This window comes from Choloepus didactylus, chromosome 17 (genome assembly GCF_015220235.1).
Source record: "Choloepus didactylus isolate mChoDid1 chromosome 17, mChoDid1.pri, whole genome shotgun sequence".
Taxonomy (NCBI): domain Eukaryota; kingdom Metazoa; phylum Chordata; class Mammalia; order Pilosa; family Megalonychidae; genus Choloepus; species Choloepus didactylus.
In genome coordinates this window covers 74,307,196-74,331,935 of record NC_051323.1, presented here as the reverse complement: position 1 = coordinate 74,331,935, position 24,740 = coordinate 74,307,196, and the positions used below count along the sequence as shown (strand labels likewise).

The 24,740-nt window shown below is 45.7% G+C and overlaps 1 protein-coding gene across 8 annotated transcripts in view; it reads left to right on the top strand.

Moving 5' to 3' along the window:
* Positions 1-24,740, top strand: part of VWA3B (von Willebrand factor A domain containing 3B) — a 139,343-nt gene that overhangs the window by 41,231 nt on the left and 73,372 nt on the right. For 7 of the 8 annotated variants that reach the window (XR_005212385.1, XM_037807120.1, XM_037807124.1 and 4 more), the window contains 5 exons: positions 1,796-1,992; positions 5,775-5,929; positions 12,244-12,382; positions 13,351-13,482; positions 24,576-24,674. Coding sequence is in view for 7 of the 8 variants with exons in the window: in XM_037807120.1 (XP_037663048.1) it covers positions 1,796-1,992; positions 5,775-5,929; positions 12,244-12,382; positions 13,351-13,482; positions 24,576-24,674 (722 nt within the window). In the remaining variant the exon portion in view is untranslated. The remainder of the gene's footprint in view (positions 1-1,795; positions 1,993-5,774; positions 5,930-12,243; positions 12,383-13,350; positions 13,483-24,575; positions 24,675-24,740) is intronic. The other variant, XM_037807123.1, reaches the window with a different exon arrangement.

Sequence of the window (24,740 nt, the reverse complement as noted above, 5' to 3'; positions counted from 1 at the left end):
GCTGCCAGCGGTCCCGGGTCCTGGGCCCCTCTGTCACATGGCGGTGCACATGGTGCCCTCCACTGGCTTCTCCATTCTCTTCCGGGTTCTGCTGAATTTCAGCTTCTTGCTTCCAGTGGTTTTTCTTTCTCTTCTGAATTTTGTTCTGCTTGTAAGAGACTCCAATAATAGGATTACAGCCCATCCTCATTGGGCTGGGCCACACCTTAACTGAAGTCACCTCATCAAAAGGTCCTCCTTACAAGGGGCTCACACCCGCAGGAGTAGATTAGGTTTAAGAATATGTTTTTCTGGGGTACATACAGCTCCAAACCACCACAGTCCCTTTCCTGCTTGGTTTCCTTGAAGGTATTGCTGGGAATTCTGGCTCTTTCATTTTGCCATCGAGGACATCAAGATCCACAGAGGATCTTCCCTGAGGTTGTATGACAGTCCACGCAGAGAGGCTCTGAGAGTCCCTGTGGACTTGGTCCATATGGGACATGACACTTTGTCTTCTGCTTGTGGCCCTAGCTACGGCACTGGAGGTTTTCAGACGCATTGACCAGTAGGTCTTACTCATTAAAAAGTGCTCTGAGGTTGATGGGCCCCGAGAGGGCCAGGCATGGGTGTCACCTGCCATTTGCTTCCCCTGCAGTCTGCGGGGTGGAGAAGGAGAGCAGTGCAGTCACGCTCACTTTTAATAAAGATCACTGCAGGGCAACAGACTCTAGTGACGCCTTCCCCTTCCCTCTGGGGAAACCGAGGCCCAGCCACTAACTGGTGTAATCAACACTGAAAAGATTCCCCCTTTCTCTGCTTTCTCCAGCTTTACAGCACCCAGGCTGTGGTGTTGCTTTATGGTTCTCTCCACAAGTGCATTTTCAGGTGGCAAATGGGAGCCTAAATCCTGCATCCCCTGGTCCTGGGGGAAGCTAGGAGTCAAGAGCCAGTCGGTGGCTCTTTAAAAACTTTTGTTAGGTTTGGTTTTGAATGTGTTTCTAGAAAATTCTTTTATGGTAATCTTGAGTTTATAATTGAAAAAGGCTCTTGTCTTTTTTAAAGAAGGCAGCTCAAAACAGAGTGGGACACTGTGGGTTGCTATGGAAATCATGGAATAAAAATTTCATTTCGTACCACACACAACCAGCCTATTGGTCAGAAAGAAGGAAGGAGAAAAGAGAACATCTCCCTAAAAAGGGTAAAAGAGGAGACAAGACTTAGACTGTAATTAACAATCATTGAAGAAAAATGGTCACCCAAAGAGTTTATCCACGGAGGCTGATCCCACTAACAGAAACGTTCCATCCTCTCTTGGCTGCTTCCCTTCAATGCAGGAGAGCCTTGGGCCCTAGAGATGCTGGGAAGGGGTCTGGGGGTGCCCCTTTCCCCCCACTGAGGAAAAAGATGCTTCGTGAATCACGTGGAAACAACTGCTGGCAGAGGGGACAGGGCTTTTGATGCCAGATTGGTGTCAAGTTCGAAAGCCAAAAAGAAGCTTGACAGATTCCAACTTCAGTAGGTTTCCGAGTGAATTATTTAAAAGGTGTTCTGTTAAATTCAAGGACGCAGCTCACTTGTCCTCAGCCGAAGGCCATCTCCACCTTTGCATGGGGCCACTCAGCCTGGGTGGGGGAGGAAGTGAGATGGGAAAAGTATCTGATTCCTGCTTTCTCTAGTCCATGAACGAATTCTTGGCCAATCCTGCTTTGGAAAGCATGTTTCCTGAAATGAATATGGTAAATATTGAGTTGGGGGTGTAATATGAACAGCTTGTGTACTATGGATGGCTGACGAACTGTGATTCCAAAAATAGGGTCAGAAGCAACCACTGTCCAGAAGGAGCCAAATCCAGAGGACACCTGGGACTCTAAGAAGTGGCTACAGAAGTATGGCTTGAAAGCCCAGAAGCTGTCATTTTATGACGTCCTTGCGGAGTGCTCCTTCCGCCATGCCGATGGGGTTGTTGATATAAAAGCCAAGCCGGAGGATGAGTCCTTGCAGACCAGTGCGGTAAGCGGATGAACTCTTGGTGGGGAGGGGCTCTGGCCTTCCCTTGATGCCCGGGGTCAGTGAGGCCAAGGGCAGGACCCAGGTTGAACGGCAGTGTAGAGGGAAAGCAACACAGGTTTCCCTTCTGCTTCCCACCTTACATGGCTCTACATGGCACTTCTGTGCATGGAGATCAAGTCTGGGCATGGTTTCTAGATACATGCAAATTATACACATGCCATTTGCAGGGCTTGTAGAAATTCAGGCATTATGAATCTCAAAATTATTCAGTACTATCTCAAAAAAGAAGCTCGTTCTCCGACACCCCCCCCCCCCCCACTGAATGGCAGCATGTCCCCAAAGCAGGCATTGCTGTGGTCCTTTTGTATTTTCATTCTCTTAAAGAGGCATTTTCCCAGTGACTACCAGCCAGCACATGGGCACTGCCAGTTAACTTAAAGCCAAATTCACCCAAGAGGTTTCAGCACTGGATGGGGGCGTATGGAAAACTTGTGAAAGCTGTGGTTGCTTTGTGCCAAATAGGGCTGAAAGGAAGACAGCTGCTCACAGTGCCTGACTCTGGCTCGCACAGGCAGTCGTCTGCCATGGCAGCTCCTAAAGTTTATCACGGAAACGAGCCAGTGGTTCACGGTTGGGCCCAAGAATTTGCCTTTACAAGTTCCCAGATGCTGCCGAGGCTGCTGGTTCAGGGACCCCACTTTGAGAACCAAGGGGTAGAACAGGGACCAGGATCAGGAGAAAATAAATATTCCAAATTTGTAAAACTGAAGGAAAGCTCTTCTAGAAGTCGTGAGGGCCCACAAGACACCGTGAGGTGAGAGCTAAAATGCAGCCCCAGAGCACGTGGGGCTGGTGGGAGAGCTTGTCAGGCCCTCCTCAGGTACAGTGCCACTCTGTGTGCTCTGAGGGCGCCACTTACATTCCACAATGATTGTTGAGTTGTTTGTGACTCCCACAAGAGGTGAAAGCCCAGCCTCCAACCCTCGGGGTGCTGCCTGTCCACCGGGCCCCACCATCCCCAGGAAGGGGGTTTTCCTTTGGGGCTTGTTCTAGTTTGCTAATGCTGCCAGAATGCAAAACACCAGAAACCGATTGGCTTTTATAAAAGGGGGTTTATTTGGTTACACAGTTACATCTTAAGGCCATAAAGTGTCCAAGGTAACACATCAATAATCGGGTACCTTCACTGGAGGATGGACGATGGCGTCCAGAAAACCTCTGTTAGCTGGGAAGGCACGTGGCTGGCGTCTGCTCCAAAGTTCTGGTTTCAAAATGGCTTCTCCCAGAACGTTCCTCTCTAGGCTGCAGTTCCTCAGAAATGTCACTCTCAGTTGCTCTTGGGGCGTTTGTCCTCTCTTAGCTTCTCCGGAGCAAGAGTCTGCTTTCAATGGCCGTCTTCAAACTGTCTCTCATCTGCAGCTCCTGTGCTTTCTTCAGAGGGTCCCTCTTGGCTGTCACAAGCTCGCTCCTTCTGTCTGAGCTTATATAGTGCTCCAGTAAACTAATCAAGGCCCGTGCTGAATGGGTGGGGCCACACCTCCAAGGAAATTATCCAATCAGAGTTATCACCCACAGTTGGGTGGGGCACATCTCCATGGAAACAACCTAATCCAAATGTTCCAACTTAATCCCCACTAATATGTCTGCCCCCACAAGACTGCATCAAAGAACATGTCTTTTTCTGGGGGACATGATCTATACAAACCGGCTACAGCGTGATGTTGTGGAGTTTTTCTTTTTTGCTCTCCTTCTTCCATGTGTTTACTCTGAACTGCAAAGAGGAAGATTGAAAAATTGAAATTAGATAAATACAACAGTGCAAGACAGATTTCCTGATTTATGCCACATCCCGAGTAATTGCTACAACACAAGGAAAACCTCATCTGTGAACTTCTTTCCCCAGAAGAGTTTTCTGGTTTTATGCACATTGTTCAGTCCTGTTATTAGTTCAGGAAATCATACATAACTGAATGTTCATTTTAAGGGCATATCTGACCCTGGTATTTCGGAATGTGAACGCCTTGGCTTCGAACCCGGCTCCCTGGCCTCTGTGACAATGTGGTGTGCTCGGATTCAGCGTGGAGCCGGGTTTTCTCCTTACTCTCTCTTGACAATTTTAAATGAAATTGTATAGGGCCAATTTGAAGAATTTGGCTTGTCTAAAGGAAGTTTTACCTCAAATTTCTTGTGCTAACAAGTAATACTATGGCAAAAGTTGGGAAGTATACAGTACAGCTGACCTCTTTCACAAATATTTACAAAAAAAGGAACAGTTTTGTTTTTAGTGTGGGGCTACATTTCTGAAACTGGATTTATACCTAAAATTGTGATGTATATAAAATAGGGAGAAACTGAGGCTAAACTGTGAAATCAGTAGATTTTTTAGGGCTCCCCCTGACACCCACTGGGCAGGCCCTCCCAAAACTTTATCTATAAAAACCTGTTTATAGGTATGGATCTGGAAAACTCGTTTACACTGAGAAGTAAATGACTGAAAAGGCTTGCCATGTAGCCTTTCTCAGATGGGTGAACAGGTGGAAGAAGGAGATAAAATGCATTTTTCAGGAGGGAGTTTCGAGCAAACTCTAGTAACTAGATATTTTGGGGCTCCCCAGAAATCACATTGCATGTGCGGTTGCCCGCACTGCTTGTGCACAAAGCCAACCCCGATGTTCAAAAACCCACTCTTGTCTCGCCGTGTACTCATTTCCCAGAGATCGAGGCCCGCCGTGTGCCTGGTCTGGTGGGAGGGCCCTGCGTTTGGAGCAGGAAGACCTGGGTGCAGAGGCTGCTTCTACCCATTACAAATTTATGAGACCTTAAATTATCCAACCTCTTTGCACCCCCCTTTCCACGTCTGTAAGTGGGTGGTATAAAGTCCAGATCTAAAAATCCATGTGTCTTAGCTCTGTGCCTGGCACGTAGGAGATGCCAGTAGACGTCAGCTTCCTTCTTCCCTTTGTTACCAACACTGGGGCCAGAACTGAGCGTTTGCTGAATGCTGATATGCTTTCCATACCAGGGAGTATTTGTGCTCTCATTTCACCCTTGAGAAATCTAAGACGCGGGGCCTGGGCCAGGGTAGGTAACTCTCCAAAGATCCCGCGGCAGGTGGAGGCAGGTTCGAACTGGGAGTGGCGGGCCCTTCCCGTGCTGACCCCCAGGTGCTCCACCTGGCACAGAGTCTGCCTCTTGGAGGCTTTCCCTTTCAGATGGTAACTTTCCCCTGTGCCCTCCCCACCACCGCAGCACTCTCTGTTCTCCTTCCTCACCTGGCTCTTCTCAGCAGCATTGATCATCTAACAGGCTTGTAGTTGTTTCTGCTCTGGCCCTTCTGCTGTGATGTGAGCTCCGTGAGGGTGGGAATGCTGGTCTGCTCTGCTGGGAGTTGCTTTCCTGCTCCCGAGCAGGGCGCCTGGCGTGGCGTGGGGCTGGTGGATACTGGTGGGATGCCCTCTCCCTGTGTCCCATTGGAGGCGCTGGACGTGACCTCTTGGCTACTTTCAGGCTGCTCTGAGTTGCTCGTTCTGTGTTTCGGGGAGTGCGTCTGTGTGTGCATGCAGCATCTCCCTGCCCTTGGACATGGGTTGGGTCGCAGGGTCTTTCTGACCCCTGTGTGTGACACCCACACAGGCCTCCCTACGTGCGCAGATGATTTTACAGTGGGGCGAGTGCCCCAAGCAGAGCAGCCTGGCAGCCAGGTGAGGAAGGCAGGGGGGTGCCCTCTGGAGACTCCTTCCTTGAGTGGTCTCTGAGCGCCTGCTGTCCTCATCCTCTCCCAGGAGACAAACAGGAAGACGGTCCACGCGAGATACTGCAGCAGGTTCGTGCACGCTCCCTGGAAGGACGGCAGCTTGGTCCACGTCTGCATCACCAAGGAGAGGTGCAGGTGGTACCGCAAGAGGATCCACGAGGTCCTGGACCAGATCGAAAAGAGGTTGGTGCATTTTCAGGGGAGGAAGGGGGGCTGGACGCTCTTGACATTGAAATCTGCTTGGCGTCTCGGTGAAAACCTCAACCCAGAGGAAAGGCTGGTAGACAGGAAGGCAGGGTTTCTGCCTTAGGGCTTGCCCGCGGCCTGGCCTGGCTGTGCCGACAGCGAGGGGGGTGTGAGGTCTCTGACCGGCCTGGATGTGAGTGCGGGGTCACGGCTGGTGCGTGTTGCTGTAGGGCCGGAGGGACGCGTCTGCACAGGCCCCGCGCTTGTTGTAGACCCTGGTATATTCGCCCATCTTCTGTACTCTAGAAGATTCCTTTTCAAGGCTCCTGTTGCAGTGTTGTGAAATATGCGGACACAATTGAATAACAGACATTTTTTAAAGTAAGCTAAGCATAAATTCATGTGATTTCTCTCTTCCCTGCTGGCTCAGAAAACCTGGAAATACTCCTGAGCCTGGGGTACAGTTCAGTGACCTCAGAGTCGGCCCCACGGGGGTCAGTGCCTCTCAGCCCCTTAGGTTCCCTGGTGCCAGAGCCCCCCTTTCGACCACGTAGACCTGCTCCTTTTAGGTGCACAGGCTCTGGGTCCTAATCCGGCCCTGCCGCTCGCTGTGTGCCCTGGGGAAGTCAGTTAGTGTCTTTGTGCATCAGTTTCTGATGATGCCATTTGTAAGCGTGTTCTGTGGAACGTGAGAGCTTCCCCTCTCCTCCTGCTTTCTGTCATCAGGCCACAAGCTGCAGGCACCCTCTGCCCCTGTTCGCCATCCGGAGCTGCAGCCTGTCGGGGTGCAGGGGGTGGCGCTTACTCAGGAAGCGTGACTCCTGGGTCTGGAGCGTGGGGCTGGCCATGTGGGCGGGAGAGAGGGTGCTGCCGAGGAGGTGACCCCGCTGAGCTGTGGGTCTGCTGTCCCTCCCCTCCTCCGGGTGTTGAGGGTGGTCAGGAGGTTCTCTCTCCTCTTCTGTTTTCTGGAGGACTTTGTGTAGAATGGGTGTCGTTTCTCCCCCAAATGTTTGGTCGAACTCACCATGGGAGCCACCTGGACCCGGAGTTTTCACTGTGGGAAGGTTTTTAACTACACATTCAGTGTCATCCAAAGTACAGAGAGCTGGAGTCGGTGATTTAGATCCTCATTATTTTCTAATCAGTCTGGCTAGGGGTTATCCATTCTATTAATATTTTCAAAGAGCCGTATTTTGGTTTCATTGATTTTCTTTCTATATAGGTTTTCTTTTGCTGTTTTCTATGCCATTGATTTCTACCCTTATATTTATTATTTCTTTCTCCTTGTTTTGGATTTAAGTTTCTTAAGATGGCTGCTTAGGTCACTGATTTGGGACTATTTATTTCTAATATAAGCATTTAATTTTATAAATTTCCCTCTGAGTACTGCTTTAGGTGCCTCCTACAAAGTTTGATACATTGTGTTTCATTTTCAGTCATTCCAGTATTTTCTAATTTCCTATGTGATTTCTTCTTTGACCAAAGAGTTACTTAGAAATGTATTGTTTACTTCCCAAATATTTGTGGAATTTCTAGATAACTTTTTGTCATTGATTTCTATTTTAATGTCACTATGGACAAAGAAATACTTTGTGTATTTCAATTCTTATAAATTTATAAGACTAATTTTATGGCTCAGAATATGAAAAAAAAAATTATGGAGAGACAAGTGTTGAAATCTCCAACAGTTGTGGAGTTGTCCCTTTCTCCTTTCTGTTCTGTTAGTTTTTCTTCATGTATTTTGAAGTTCTATTAGTTGGTGGATATACATTTAGGAGTGTTATGTCCTCTTGATGAATTGAATCCTTTGTCATTATGAAATGTGACTTTTTTATTACTGATGAGATTCCTGTGCTCTATCTGATATCAGTATCGTCACTCCAGCTTTCTTTTGATTATTGTCTGCATGGTTTATCTTTTTTCCATCCTTGTAACTTTAGCCTGTCTGTGTCTTATATTTAAATGGGTTTCTTGTAGACACTATACATGGGTATTGTTTTTTATCCACTCTGACGATCTCTGCCTTTTAATTGGTATGTTCTGATTGTTTACGTTTAACGTGATTATTGATTTGGTTGTGTTTAAGATCTTGCTATTTGTTTTTTATTTATACCATCTGTTCTTTGTTCCCTTTTTACTTTCTCTGCCTTCTTCTGGGTTATTTTTTATGCTTCCACTTTAACTCCACTATTGGCTTATTAGCTATACCTCTTTGTTTTGTTGTGTGTATATGTGAATTCTTATGCATTTATAATACACATTTTTAACATATCACAGTCCACCTTCAAATAATATTATATCACTTCATCTTACAACTTCCACTTCCCCCCTTTTGCCCTTTTTCTCATTGTCCTACACTTTACTAATACATGTTATAACCTCCACAATACATTGTTATTACTTTTGCTTTAAAAGCCCTCTACCACAGGATTTACCCTTGGGAAGACTGTTGCTGCAAAGGAGAGGCTAGGCCTCTCTGTAATTGTGCCTAAGAGCCTCCTCCCGAATGCCTCTTTGTTGCTCAGATGTGGCCCTCTCTCTCTACCTAAGCCAACTTGAAAGGTGAAATCACTGCCCTCCCCCCTACGTAGGATCAGACACCCAGGGGAGTGAATCCCCCTGGCAATGTGGAATATGACTCCCGGGGAGGAATATAGACCCGGCATCAAGGGATGGAGAACATCTTCTTGACCAAAAGGGGGATGTGAAAGGAAATGAAATAAGCTTCAGTGGCAGAGAGATTCCAAAAGGAGCCGAGAGGTCACTCCGGTGGGCACTCTTACGCACAATTTAGACAACCCTTTTTAGGTTCTAATGAGTTGGGGTAGCTGGTGGTGGATACCTGAAACTATCAAACTACAACCCAGAACCCATGAATCTCGAAGACAATTGTATAAAAATGTAGCTTATGAGGGGTGACAATGGGATTGGGAAAGCCATAAGGACCACACTCCACTTTGTCTAGTTTATGGATGGATGAATAGAAAAATAGGGGAAGGAAACAAACAACAGACAAAGGTATCCAGTGTTCTTTTTTACTTTAGTTGCTCTTTTTCACTTTAATTATTTTTCTTGTTATTTTTGTATGTGTGCTAATGAAGGTGTCAGGGATTGATTTAGGTGATGAATGTACAACTATGTAATGGTACTGTGAACAATCGAATGTACGATTTGTTTTGTATGACTGCGTGGTATGTGAATATATCTCAATAAAATGAAGATTTAAAAAAAATAGTTTTGTAAATAGATCAAAATGAGAAGAAACCTATTTTATATTTATCCGTATATTTTATATTTCTATTGCTCTTTACTCCTTTGAATAGATTCAGACTTCTATTTGGTATCATTTTCTTTCTGCCCGAAGAATTTCCCTTTAATACTTCTGGTAGTGCAGGTCTACTGGTGATGAATTTTCCCAGCTGTTTTAGTCTGAAAAAGTCTTTAATTTAGCTCCATTTTTGGAAGGTATTTTGCTAAGAATAGAATTCTAGGTTTACAGTTTTATCTTTCAATACTTTAAAAATCTTTCTTCCTTGTCTTCTGGCTTGCGTAGTTTCTGACCAGAAGTCTCCTAACGTGTTTGTTCCCAACATGTGATGTGTATTTTTGTCTCTGGCTGCTTTTTTTTTTTTTTTTTATTAAAATCAGTTTTATTGAAATACATTCACACACCATACAATTATCCAAGGTAATCAATCTACTGTCCACAGTATGATAACATAGTTATGCGTTCATCACCACAATCTATCTCTGAACATTTTCCTTACATCAGAAAGAACCAGAACAAGAATAAAAAATAAAAGTGAAAAAAGAACACCCAAATCATCCCCCCATCCCACCCCATTTGTCCTTTAGTTTTTATCCCCATTTTTCTACTCATCCATACACTAGATAAAGGGGGTGTGATCCACAAGGTCTTCACAATCACACTGTCACCCCTTGTAATCTACATTATTATATAATTGTCTTCAGGAGTCCAGACTGCTGGGTTGGAGCTTGGTAGTTTCAGGTATTTACTTCTAGCTATTCCAATACATTAAAACCTCAGAGGTGTTATCTATATAGTGCATAAGAATGTCCACCAGAGAGACCTCTCGACTCCATTTGGAATCTCTCAGCCACTGAAACTATTTCGTCTCATTTTGCATCCCCCTTTTGGTCAGGAAGATACTCTCAGTCCCACGATGCCGGGTCCACATTCATCCCCGGGAGTCATACTCTGCGTTGCCAGGGAGATTTACATCCCTGGGAGTCGGGTCCCACGTAGTGGGGAGGGCAGCGAGTTCACCTGTCGAGATGGCTCAGTTAGAGAGAGAGAGGGCCACATCTGAGCAACAAAGAGGTACTCAGGGGGAGACTCTAAGGCACCATTACATGCAAGTTTAGACTCTCCTTTGTGGTAATGAGCTTCATAAGGGCAAGTCCCATGCTCGAGGGCTCAGCACATCAAACCGCCAGTCCCAATGTTTGTGACAGCATCAACGCCAGTCCAGGTGAGGATGTCCAACACATCTGCACCTTCCCCCAGATCCTCGGGGCTGGGAAGGGGGAGGCTGTAAATATAGTTTTTATTATCTGCCCAAATTACTCTGGGATGTGTCACTGTTTCACTCCAGTCTGGCTGCTTTTGAGATTTTCTCTTTCTCACTGGATTTCAGCAATTTTATTGTGATGTGCCCTCATGTGTTTTTCTTTGTTTCTTTTGCTTTGGTTATTTGAACTTCTTGGGTCTGTGAGTGGATTGTCTTCATCAAAATTGGAAACATTTTGGCCATTATTTCTTCAAGTATTCCTTCTGCCTCTCCCATCTGCTCTCTGGATTAGTCTCTCATTACACATGTGCTAGCCTCCTTGATACTGTTTCATGGGCCACTTATTATTTGATATTTTTTTAGTCTTTTTTCTCTCTGCATTTCATTTTGAATTGTTTCCTATTTCTATGTCTTTTCTTCAAGTTCTCTGATCTTTTCTTCTGCAATGTCTAATTTATTGTTAATACCATATAGTGTATTTCTCATTTCAGATATTATATTATATATCTCTAGACGTTCCATCTGGGGCTTTTCTAAATATCTTCTACTTTTCTCCTCATTTTGTTCATACTATACCTTCTTGAAAAATGCATTATATTTATAAGACCTGTGTAACATCCTCTTTTGCTAATTCCATCATCTATAGTCATTTTTGGGTCTGCTTCTGTTGATCAGTTTTTCTTCCTGTTACGATCACATTTTTCTTTTTCTTTGCACACCTGGTAATTTTTTATAGGATGCTAGGCATTTTGAATCTTATATTGTTGGGTGCTGGGTTTTGTTGTATTCTTTTCTTATGTTCTGTGATGCCGTTAAGTTACTTGGAGTCAGTTTGATCCCTGTGGGACTTGCTTTTAAGCTTTGTTAGCATAGGTAGGTCCAGGGATGATTTTCTCCTACTGCCAAGGCAGTGCCCTTAGGAGAACGCATCTTGATGCCGCATGTGTTAAGGAGGTTTTCCCACTCTGGCTGGTTGGAGGGTGACCTATTTCAGCCCTGTAAGTAATGAGGGAGTGTTCCACCTGCTCCTGTTTGGTGATTCATTCCCTGGCTTCGTAGTTCTTCATGTGCACGCCCTGAGCATCACTTAGCCAGAATCCCAGGGGGACCTTCTGCCGGTCTCCAGAGTCCACTCGTTCTCTGTCTCCCCGCCCTCTTCTGTGCAGTGCTTTAGTGTTTTGCCCCATAAATTCTAGGTGCCAGGCCTTGCTGGACTCTGAACTCTGTTTTGAATGTGTTTGTTGCCACCCTACTCCCTTCAGGCTTTGCCTGTAGCCAGGACTGAGCTAGGACCATGGATGCAGTCCTGCCCGCGTGACTGCCTGGCACTTGGTTATTACAGGGATCTGGGGTCGCTTGACAATGTCCATGAGCCTTGCTGATGCATTGGGAGTGTGCTGGCTTCACTAGCTTGACTGCAGTCAGCAGGATTAAATGAACAAATGATCTGAACTCACAGTTGAAGACCTCAAAATGTCAGATGACTGGAAGTAATTTGCTTTTGGCTTTGGAAGCCAGTATTGGATTTATTTTTTCTGCCATATTGATTTTCCTGGTTATGAGTTACTTGGATTGGTGATGGGTAGTAAGGTGAGGTTGGGGGCTGTGATCATGGAACCAGCTCAAATGTAGGATTTTCTATAGAAATCCACTCACAGAATGTTGGGCATAACAATATGGCACAGCTCTGTCCTCTAGAGATGCATCGTTAAGTTCTTTGGAAGATGCCCTCATTGCCCACAAGCTCTAACTATTCACTTTCAACCTGTTTCTGCCTAGGATTAAATGGCTACGAGATGGGAGTCAAATCCTCTTTGGGAAAGTGCTAAATGATTGTGTCTATGTCCTCATCGATACATCTCACTCAATGACGGGCAAACTGGACCTGGTGAAGGACAAGATCGTTCAGTTTCTGCAGGTTGGAGGGAACTGTCATGCTGTGCATTTGGAGAAATGGGGAAATATCGTGTCTGCATCTCCCCCAAAACCACCGGCAATGCTTTGAGTGGTGTGCCGGGGAGGTTTGCACTCAAACTATCCATAAGAAAACCACTTTGGAGAAAGCTCCCTCTTGCCACTCACAGAGTCATCACCTCTCTTTTGAAAGTGGACTCTTCCTGCGATGTTCCTTTCCGTAGAGTGGGCGTTGCTTAGCAGAGTTTCTACCTCCTTCGCTTCTGGTTCTCTCTGTCCTGAACTCTGTGGCACACACACGTTTCCATTGTTTTCTGGATACTCTCCATCTCCCCCAGATGCTTTAATTTCCTAATGTTTATCAGAGATCCAGTGTGCACTGGCCCCGGGGTTATGTGGGAGAAGTGTAGGCCTTGTTCTGCTCATTCAGCCTCTGAGTCGTACGACCTCAAGCACAGTGCTTGTTTCCCACCCCCTGGGCTGACACCTGTCAGTGGAGGCCACAGCGCTCTCAGGAATCGGTGGTGTTGATGCAAGCAGTTCCCTCAAAACACGGTTTGGGGAGTGTTTGAGAAATGCAGATTACAGTGTTTAAGGTGATAAGCCTCACTTAGAGACATATGGGCTGGAGGGAAGCCAAGGGCATAGATTTGTAACTGAAAAGATGACTGAAATGATGGCACTGTTTAGAATTTCTTCTCTTTAAGCATATGAACATGTGTGATCAAGTAACATATTCATACATACATGTATACATTTGTAAAAGTATCCTCAGCATCCAAACTGTATAAATTTTATTTAAACGTCTTTTATACTAGAAAATATTTTTCTCTATTGAATGTAATTTTCAGCTTCTAGAATGAAAAATAAATGTCCCAGATATCATCATGATTAAAATTTATCAAACTGGGAGCTTTCTTAACCCTGTCTTACATTTAATTGGTTTTATGGTTAAATAATTTTCTCTTTCAGGAACAGCTGCGATATAAAAGGAAATTCAATTTTGTGAAGTTTGATGCCCAGGCAGTTGCTTGGCAGGAAAAACTTGCTGAAATTGATGAAGATAATTTGAAAAGTGCCTGTTCCTGGGTTAGAGACATAGAGGTAAGATGGAAACTGAATCTGGGAGAAGAAATCTGACTTTATTCTGTGTCTGTTGAATTTATTTACGGGATGGAAACTCTTGAGAAAGTACTCAGCTCCAAGGACAGCAGTGGCTTCACGTAGACGTTCATTTTGTTTACTCAGGTCACGTTGCTCAAATCTCAGTGGTCAGTTTCCTGAAGTGTAGATGAGCCTCTATTCCCAGAACTCTGTTTCCAAACCTTTGGCTCAGGCCTCAACCCCTTTATGAAAATACATCGTCAAATATTGCTTTTGTTTTTTTATACTCCAACATTCAGATTTGTTCTTCCTGAAACTTCATTATTGTTTCAGAGGATATCATGTACCTGTCCTTAATCATGGCCTTTCCTCAAAAGTAATGGAAACGTCCAGTGCAATCTGGGTGCTCAGGCTTGAAAGCGAGATGAGAGATGGGGAGAGCAGGCTATAGTAGAATGGGGAGATAATGATTTCTTCATGCCTGGGTGTTACTTGGAGAAATTTAAAGCCACTGTTCTTGGCATTAGCACAGACTCTTGGGAAGGATTTTCCTTCCTTAGACATTCTCTTGTATTGAAGTTATCTTAATTTTAAAAGTTCTTTTTCCAAAACCATGTAACATTCCAGATATATGAGATACACTAAAATTGAGACCAAGGACTCTTAATAAGTCAAATATAGATTACAAGTATGTTTAAAATAGCTAAGTATATGAGTTCAGTGTCCTGGACATCAGCAGATCTGTCTGAATATTACCCAAAGCAGGGCCTGTGTTGTCAGTGAGGTACACTGGGGTTCCCTTGGGGTTTGCTTTCAAAATAATGGGGAAAGGGGAAATCTGTTCAATAAGATATAATAGTGCCTATAAAATTTTGACCTAACTATCCACCTTATCTAGGAAGAAGTATTAGTATTAAATCCATACCCAACTTGTTAAATTTCTAGGAGTAGATTAACCAGTGCACTTACTTGTGACATATGTGTCCTCATTTTATAAACTGTAGGTAATGGAGAATCTTGTTAATTCAGAGCCCACTAATTCAGGGTTTGTGATAACATGATTTTATATGTGCAATCTCACTGGATAAAAATATTAATGGGTTTTGCTTTGCATGAGAATCACAATGAATAGAATCAGTCATCTAAATGGCTAAAAATATATAACTCAAATTATTGTCTGTAAAGCATGAGTCTGCTCTATTCAGAAATCTTTACTGATGCTCCCTGGCTGTCTGAAAGGGGCCAGTGTACGAAGTCATTTTTAAGATGACCTAATTCTTCTGTTAGTCTTTTGGCCAGTTTGGTCCAGTGATCAACCTGGTAAATTCAGGACACCCCTCCTTGTGTCCTGCGCCTGCTGTCTGCTGGTGTCAGGCAGCAGTAGTTCCCAAACAGGCACGGCTCGTCCCAGCTTTGGGGCGCACGGCCTGGGGCAGTGCCCGCCTGGGGGTCGAGGGGTGGAGCCAGGCGCCAGCTCCTGACCGTCTGTCCCGTGGTTTGCTCAGTTTGGCTTTTTCCCAGCGTTTTCCACCATCTTTTAAACATACCCTTAACAGTGGGCTTGTCAACCAAGGCCCCTGAGATTGGGCTCAGAAGGAAGAGTTGTTTGGTTAATTGTCTGAGCTATGTTGTGGCTGCCCAAAGGCTGCAAGCATTTGTTTTAACTTTTTAATTTGAAATCATTTTAGACTTACTAAAAGTTGCAAATACAGTGCAGAGAGTTCCCATCTGCCCTTCACCAAGCTTCACCTGATGCAAATATTTGACATAACTATAGTGCAGTTATCAAATCTGAGTTCAAACTGATAGAAACTAAACCAAGGTCTCTATTCAGATTTTACCTCTTTTAAAAAAAAAAATAATATGCCTTTTCTAGACTCCAGAATTCCATGTTGCATTTAGTTGCAGTGTCTCCTTAGTCTATAATCTGGATGGTTCCTCGGTCTTTATCTTGTATGAACTTGATAATTTTGCAAACCACTGGTCAGATGGATATTTTGTAGACTGTCCTTCAGTTTGGTTTTGTCTGATGTTTTCTCCTGATTAGATTAAGTTGTGGATTTGGGGTGGGGGGACAGAATGTGCCCTTCTCAGTGCTGATATTGAGAGTATCATTATGTCAGTATGTCTTACTTATTTGGAAAGAATGGACCAGTTTCTTCTCTCCATGCAGCTTGCTATTGCTGCCGTTATGCAAAATACCAGAAATGGACTGACTTTTAAAAAGGGGGATTATTAGGTTACAAAGTTACAGTTCTAAGGCCATAAAGTGCCCAAACTAAGGCATCAACAAGAGGAAAGGCTGATGGCATCTGGGGTTCCAGTGTCACATGGGAAGGCACACGGCCAGAATCTGCTGGGCCTCTCCCAGGTTTAGCTTCTGGTTTCCGTTGCTTTCTCCAAAATGTCTCTGGACTTCTGTCTTAGCTTCTTTCAGCTTCTGTGCGTCCTTGCCTCTTTCTTCCAGGGCATTTTTCTCTAAGTGTCTGGGGGTCCTTTCTTAGCTTCTCCAGGGTACACTCTGGATTTCGTCTTTTAGCTTTTCTCCTGGTTCTAGTTTCAACAATTGTCTCCAAAATGTCTCTGGGCATTTTCTCTCTAAGCATCTCTGTCTGTGTCGGCTCTCTTAGGGACTCCAGTAAACTATTCATGACTCACCCTGAATGGGAAGGGTTACATTTCCATGGAAATAATCTAATCAAAAGCTCCCACCTACAAATAGGTCTGCCCCCCCAAGATTGCATTAAAGAACATGGCTTTTTATGGGGTACACAACTGATTCAAACCAGCATATTGCTGTAGTTGCATCTCACATATGTTCATGTTTTGTTTTAATTTGCATTCAATTCTATATAAATTTTAATTTCCTTGTGATTTCCTTTTTGACCCATGGATTATTTAAAGACTGTGTGTAATTTCCAAATGTTTGGCGATTATCATATTGTCTCTCTGTTATCAATATAGTTTGATTCTGCTGTGGTCAGAAGACGTATTCTGTATGATTGCATTTCTTGTAAATTGTTGAAGTATGTGAATGTTCAATGTTTGTTTGAAAGAATGTGTATTATGTTGTTATTGAGTAGAACAGTTCATAAATGTCAATTAGATCCAGTTAGTTGAGGATACTGTTCAGTTCTTCTATAGCCTGGTAATTTTAGAACTTTTCCTATTCTATCAGTGGTTGAGAGTGGGGTATTGAAATCCACAACTTTACTTGATTTGTGTGTTTTTCGTTTCAGCTCTGTCAGTTTTTGCTTCGTGTATTTTGATGCATATACATTTAGGACCGCTGTCTTCTTGGTAGATTGTTCCTTTTATCATAATATAATGTCCCTTTTGTACCTAGTAATTTTTTTAGTTTGCCAGGCTGCTATGACAAATACCACACAATGGGTTGGCTTAGCAGTGGAAATTTACTGGCTCACAGTTTTGAGCCTAAATGTAGTTCAAAATCAATATATCAGCCAGACTTTCTTCCTCCTGGAGACTGTACATTCTGCTGCTGGCTGTTGGCAATCATTGGGTTCCATGGCTCGAATTCTCACTTTCCGTCACGTGGTGATAGCTTCTCCTTTCTCTTCTGTGCTCCCACTGGCTTTCGGTTTCAGATTCCTTCCCATGGCTTTCTCTTTAGAAGGCCTTCAGTAATCTGAATTAAGACCCACCCTCAGTCGGATGGGCCACACCTTAACCAAAAAAATGTCTTCTAAAGGTCCTATTTACAATGGTTCACACCACAGGGATGTGGATTAAGTTTACGAACGTGTTTGTTGGGGCACGTAATTCAACCTACCATATCTATTTAATGTGGTATTACTATAACTACTCCTGCTTCTTAAAAATTAGTGTCAGTATAATATACTTTTTCTATCCTTTTACTTTTAAACTACCAATATTATTATGTTTAAAGTGAGTTTCTTGTAGGCAGTATATAGCTGGGTTGTGTTTTTGTCCACTCTCTAATCTTTGTTTTGTAATTGGTATATTTAGACTATTTACATGTAGCTATTGATATTTAAGGCTTAAGTGTCCCATTTTGTATTTGTTTTCTATTTATTTCCTCGGTTTCTTGTGTCTCTCTTGTTTTTTCTTGCCCTCCTTTGTGTTACTTGAATGATTTTTAGCGTTCTGTTTTGATTTATTCATAATGGTTTTGAGTGCATTGCTCTGTGTAGACTTCTTAGTGGTTATCCTGAGTATTACTTTGCATGTATATATCCCTAATTTAACACAGCCTGCTGATATCAGTAGTTACTACTTGAGTAAAGTGTACAAACCATACTTCCATTTAGATTTCTTTACCCTCACCACTTTCTAGATATAAGTGTCTGATGCGTTTCCTTTATTTCACACCAGATTAGAGGGTGTTAAACTTGCTTCAGCTATAAAATATGATTAAAGAAACTTGTGGGGTTAAGGATAATCTATTATGTTTACTTGACTGTTTACCAATTCTGTTGTTCTTCTTTTCTTTCTGAAGATCACAGCTTTCTTCTATTATTTTCTCTCTATTTGAAGAGCTTCCTTTAGCCATTCTTTAAGGATAGGTCTCCCAGCATCAGATTCTTTTAGTTTTCCTTCATCTAAGCAAGTCTCTATTTCCCCTTCATTTCTGAAGGATAATTTTGAGGATATAAGATTTTGGGTGGACAGTTCTTTTCTTTCAGCTCTTGAAAAATTTCCTTCTGGCCTCCATTGTTTTAGATGAGAAATCCTTATCATGTGAACCGATGTTCCTTTATAGGTGATGTGTTGTTTCTCATTGACTGCTTAAAGAAATTTTTTTCTTTGTTTTTAGTTTTCAGAAGTTTAAATATATTGTGTTTCCGTGTGAATTTATTTGGGCTTTGCTCAGCTTCTTGAATTGTAGTTTTTAAGTCTTTTACCAAATTCGGGGAGTTTTCAGCCATTATTTCCTCTAACACTTTTTCAGTCCTGTATCTTCCTCCTCTCCTTCTGAAACTCTGATGGTATGAATGATTGAATGATTTTTTTAAATTGTTCCAGAGATCTCTGGGGCTCTGTTGGTGTTGGTGTCGATTGATTGTTTTTCTTATTCAAATCTGTTTTTCTGGGTTCTTTTGATGAGTATGCAAGTGATTTTTAATTTTATCCTGGACAATTTGATTATTATGTGTTAAAAGACATAAAACAAAAGAGAGTTTCTATGGCTAAGATATTTCAAATGCAGTCGGGAGGTCATCCTGGAGGTGACTATTATGCAAGTCTCATTCGGAGATCACAAAGTGCCAGTGTCAAAGCTCAACAACAGTGTCCCTGAAAACCCCCGGGACATCTGGACACCACAAAGAAACCCAAGATAAAAGACCCAGTTAACTGTCTAACCTGAAGGATAACTGGAGGACCCCAGATAACCTCCAGCCACAAATAATTGGTGTCATCTTCTTTTCCTTTAAAATCCCTTGCCTGGAAATGCCAAGGAGGGGTACAATTTGGGTTTCTCCCTAAATCTGTGCTCCCCGAATTGCAATTCTATGACACCCCCCCCCCACACACACACACAGTTCTTCTATTGCCTTGCAGTTTAGTTTATTTCTCAGTTGATATGTTTGGAGAGTCTTGCTCCCATTTAAATCTTCTCATTTAGCAGGTGGTGGCCATGTTGAGGTTTAGCATGTTCCTTCTGGCCTACTTTGTAGACTTGAGTTCCAGGGACAGTTTTCTGAAACTGGTAGCAGCCCTCTTCTGGTCTGTTCTTCCGGTGCTGCTGGGCGCCCGGGCGATTCCTGCTGGTCCTGTCCGTGGGGTGGAAGGAGCTCCTCTGGGCTGCCTTCGGCTCCTCCTCATCACCGCCAGTCGGCCTGGAAGTCCACGTGCCCAGGTGGCCTCTGTGGGCGCTGTGCTCCCACTGGGTGGGTGTGAACCGCAGGCTTGGTTTGCTTCTGCCACCCCCAGTGGCCCCCAGGCTCTGCATTCTCACGGTGATAGCACCTGATTAGGGTGGGGAGTGGTTGGCTGGAGGTTTTTCAGTGTTTGCTCCTCCTTCAGAGTTTGTTTTCCCTTTGTACTGGCAGCCTTAGAATGGGCCCGTGTCTGCCAAGTGATGTGTTGGTCAGCGCTCATGGGGCACCGCGGGAGCTGGCCTCCTTCAGCAGGTGCGGCAGCCCGTCCAGAGCGGCCTTCTCAGGGAGGAGCGTCCAGCACCAGTGCCGCCCCTTCCGCAGGTGCATGGATCTTCCCCTCTCCCCTTCCCCAGCTGCCGTGGATTATCACCAGCCCTAAGGGTTCCCCCCCACACACACATGCAGATTAAGGCCCGTGTGTACCCACATGCACACACACACACACACACACACACACACATGCACGTGGACTGGAGAAGAGAGGAGAAGAGAGGAGAAGGTCCCTGTGGGCTTTCACGCCATGCAGCAGGCTTTCTTGGGACTGCCCAGTCTCCTCCGTGAGCGCCCTGTGGGGTTTGTGGTGGAAAAGCCCACGGCAGAGTGCAGACACCCCCTCGCCCCCCACCAGGGGCTTTCCGCTCTCTCACCAGTGTGGCCCTGGCCAGCCTCTGTCAGTTCACCGGTCACCCCCGCCGTCCTCTTTCTCCGGGGGTCTGGCTGCACCTTGGCCCAGAAAGCTGGAGCTTGCATCTCACAGAACTCCAAGAGCACCTGCCTCTCTTTGGATTCTGGCCCGGCTGGTCGCCTTGTGGCCTGAGCACTCTGGTGGGTTTCACGGAAGTCATGAACTTACTGTTTACCTGGCCTTTCCTTCCTTGTGGCTTGGGAGTGATGCCTGTTCCGAGCAAGGCGAGGGGCTGTGTGGTAAGACAGGCTCTGCCAAACTGCAAGGGATGCGGCTGCCAAAGAACGGCTCAACAAGCCCAGCTTGGTGAGAAGATAGAGCGTCTGTTGGGGTTCCTGTGGGGTCCTCGTCCTCGGCGATGGAAGGAGAGACAGCAGGTCCGAGCTCGGTCATCTGTACTGTCCAGGGGAGAAGGCCGGCTTTTGGTGGGCATGGACAAGGAGGCACGGAGCCTGGAGAATGTGTGCATGACAACTGAGAAAGCTAACTCGCTCTTCATGTTTGCCCTTCTGGGCACAACTTCCCACGAAGTTAGCCTTGGGGAAAGGTGACGGAGGCACGGAGCTGGGAGAGTTTGTGCAGGAATGCGCATCATTGCTGACGAAGGTGGAAGGGTTGGCGGATATTGAAAAGTGTGAAACCATTACTCTGTTACTTGCTCTTTCCAGTGTTCCCTATCCCTGGAAACTTTGGCCATTTTTAAGATTTATAATTTCTTGTTTTATTCCCAGTTGTTCTTTTTCTTTAGTAGGTCTGCGACGGGGCCTGCAAACCGGTGTTTATTTACAAGCATCTCTGTAGCTCTGTTATATAGCTAGGCAGGGGACATGGCTACAGAGAAATGATGTGCAGCCCGATACCTGAGGGTGGAGATAAGCCCTTTACAAGCTTGTCCGTGTTGGAAAACAAGGTGGTTGCCAGCAGGGGTTGGGTGTGGACCAGGCCTGGGTCATGGTTTGGCACAGATGAACTCGGTGACCTTGGGCAGGTCATTAGCAGGTCATCAGCTGCCCCAGGTCTGCGCTCCACAGCAGTGAAGAGGGCTCAATGATAGTGTCCACTTCAGAGGTCGTGGTGAAGCTCACACAGGGAACGCAGAAGTGAGTGCTCAGCCTGCGAGGGCTCGGCCGCTCGTCGTTTTTATAGTTATTATTAACGACCACTGCTTTCTGATCTCCCTCTTGTCACGTGGCCTGGACGAGCGCAGCATTACTTGCCAAGCCCAGAAGAAGGTAGGGGTCTGGAGTGCCCGCCACCCATTCTGACTCGTCCTCTGCTCGCCTGCGCAGACGTCTGCACAACAAGAGGTCAGCCTGCGGTGAGCGTGGCCTGTCCCTGCTTTTAGCGCAGAAGCTGGTCGTTGCCTCCTAGTCCTCCAGCGTCAGGCTGTGAGCCCCCAAGGGCACAGAGTTTGGTCTGGTTTTATAAGTGTTCCGGTTTGCTAAAGCTGCTGTTACGCAAAATACCAGAAATGAACTGGCTCCTACAGGGGATTAATTGGGTTACAAGTTTATAGTCCTAAGGCCATAAAAAAGTCCAAACTATGGCATCAACAAGAGGATGCCTTCACTGAAGAAAGGTCGATGGTGTCTGGAACACCTCTGTTAGCTGGGAAGGCCTGTGGCTGGCATCTGCTGGTCCTTTGCTCCTCGGTTGCATCTCAAAATGGCTTTCTCCAAAATGTGTCTGGGCTTCTGTCTCTCTTAGCCTCTCTCTCTCAGCTTCTGTGCATCCTTGCTTGTTCTCCCAGGGTGTTTCTCTCTAAGCACCTGGGGGTCCTCTCTTAGCTTCTCCGGGGCAAACTCTGGGCTCCGTTTCTTAGCTTAGCATCTCCAAATGTCTTCCTGTTTGCATCTCCAAGTGTCTCCAAGCGTCTGGGTCTGTGTTGGTTCTTAGCTTCTTCCCGGGGCAAACTCTGGATTACATATCTTAGCTTCTCTCCAAAATATCTCTCTCAGCTTCTCTGAGCTCCTTCTCTCAGTGAGCTTTCTTAAAGGATGTCAGTGATCTAATTAAGACCCACCCAGAATGGGCAAGGTCACATCTCAATGGAAATATTCAACCAAAAGTTCCCACCCAAAAAGATTGGATTAAAAGATCATGACTCTTCTGGAGTCCATAACAGTTTCAAACTGACTGTGATGGTTAGGTTCATGTGTCAACTTGGCCAGGTGATAGTACCCAGCTGTCTGGTCAAGCAAACACTGGCCTAACAATTGCTGTGCGGACATTTGAGGGCGTGTCTTCCACAATGAGAGAATGCAATTGGCTGGTTTTGATCCAATTAATCAGTTGAAGACTTATAAGCAAGACAGATAGAGGACCTTCACTTCTTCTTCAGCTGCCCAGTGAAGCATTTCCTGAGGAGTTCGTCGAAGTTGCCGGTTTGTTTCCTGAGGAGTTTATCAGACATCTTCCTTGGAGTTGACAGTTTGCTGACTGCTCTGCAGAATTTGGACTCGTGCATACCCACAGTTGCGTGAGTCACTTTTACAATTTGATAGTCAGAGACACCTCTCATTGATTCTGTTTCCCTAGAGAACCCTAACTAATACACTGACCCAATAAATTATATCCCACCACCCAGCAAAATGCCTGGTGCGTGACACTTAGGTGCTTATTAAATATCCACTGAAATGAAAAGACATGAAAGCCAGTGGAGAAGCCTAGAGGAAAGCGTCCGGAAGGGCAAGGGCAGCAGGTTCCCCGTCCGTGGCTGGTCTGAGGAAAACCTAATGGGGGCATCTGTGGCATCCGTGGGGCTCTGGAGAGGCGGTGGGGCAGGGCATGTGCTGTGTCTTAGCCATCAGCCTCTGCACGCCCTTCTTGCGCCAAGCCTTGGTGTGGGAGGCAGCGCCTCTTCGCCCCTTGGCAGGTAGAAGTTCTGGCCTCCTTTGTGGTAGGTCGTGTGTGATGTCACCCATCAGAGTAACCTCCCAAGCTTTGGACTGAGCGCGTGACACCAGGCAGTGGACCTGGTGACGAGAGCTGTGGTGGTGGCGAGTGCAGAGGGTTGCAGCCCCTGGGTGGCAGCTCCTGGGTGACAGCCCCTGGGTGGCCGGCCCCCCACGTGTCTAACCTCTCATCGCCCACAGCGGATCGGGGGTCTCGCCCCTGGGTGTGTGTTCCCAGGCCAGGTTCCCCTGCCCTCTGGGTGGTGCTGCGAGCCGTCCCCACGTCCTTTCAGTAAACCCCTTCCTGCTGGAATCAGCCACGGTGGACTTTCTTGTTTTCGATGCAGCTGGGCTGATACACTGGGATTGAGGTGTGGGGAGGTTTCAGGAGGTTTTTGGACAAATAAAAGCCCCGTTTTGATGGTTTCTTGAGGAATTTATTTCTGCATATTAAAGAAAGTGCATTCCTGCAGATTTACACCTATCTAAAAATTAATTCCTGTCTATATTGATTAAGTGATAGATTTTCTAATTTGTAATTGTTTAATTTTAGAGATTGCTGAAAGTCTCCTTATCATTAATTTTCCTGGGTACCTTCCGGCCTGTTTCTTTTTTGCAGAAAGAGCTGTGGTTGGTGTTACGGTTGACATGATATGTAGGGGAGGGAATAAGCCATAACTCATCCCTCTGGACTGATTCTGCTTGTGTCTGGCCGTTTCTGTTGTTGTTTATCTGTCCCTTTCATAGGTAGAGCAGCACGTTTGGAGTCCCCCATTCACCACTGCACATACACAGGTACAAACCTGATAGTCTGTCCATGTGCCAGAGCCTTTATGGGATCAAGTTTTATGTTAAATAGGCCTCTGTGTCCATGTGTTAGGCTGCCAGTGATTCCACACTCAGTCTGCCAGATGCTGGCTGTCCTGAATCAATCCCGGCTCGAGACAGATGTGAGCGCTGCCCACGGGGAGCTCTGCTGACAGCTGGAGTGCCTGACTCCATGTCTCACCCAGAGCCACCCAGAGAGAGGACTGGGTTCAGAGCTGTGTCCTCAAGACAGATCTGCAGGCCTGGCCTTGAGCAGCCCTGGGGCTTTCAGCATACCAGGGCTGGGCTTCTTGGAATCACTGGGCTCAAGTTATCATCTCAGTCTAATCTTTATCTTTTATTTCACAAGTGCCTCCCCCTTTCCTGTAATTGGATGCAGAAAATAAATGGCTTGTTTTTTAGACCAGTTTGGAGATTCAGGTTCGTGCTTGAACATCTTAGGGTGAGCTGCCTGCAGACCTCCAGCCTTCCGCTGTCAGTTCCTGTGGCTCGTCCCTGTGGGCTTTCTGCAGCCTTCCTGCCCCAGAGTCAGCTCCGTGCAGAGTCCTGAGGCCCAGACTTGCTCAGAATTCAGTCTCCCTGGTTGGTGAAGGTGGCACACAACCCAGGGGAACTGGGAACGCCGCAGGGGTACTTCACAGTAATCCTCTCTCCCTCTCTCCCTCTCTCCCTCTCTCCCTCTCTCCCTGTCTCTCTCCTCTCCCTCTCTCTCTCCCCCTCTCTCCCTCTGTCCCTCTCTCTCTCCCTCCCTCTCTCCCTCTCTCCCCCTCTCTCCCTCTCTCTCTCTCCCTCTCTCTCCCTCTCTTCCTCTCTCTTGTGTAGATTGGAAGTTCCACAAACACCCTGGATGCCCTGCAGCTTGCTTTTGCTGATACAGAAACAGAAGCCATCTACCTTCTGACAGATGGGAGACCTGACCAGGTACTTGCCAAAGTTGGGAACAAAGAGGCCTCACCTGGCCCCCAAAAATGAGCGTGGAGAGTGGTT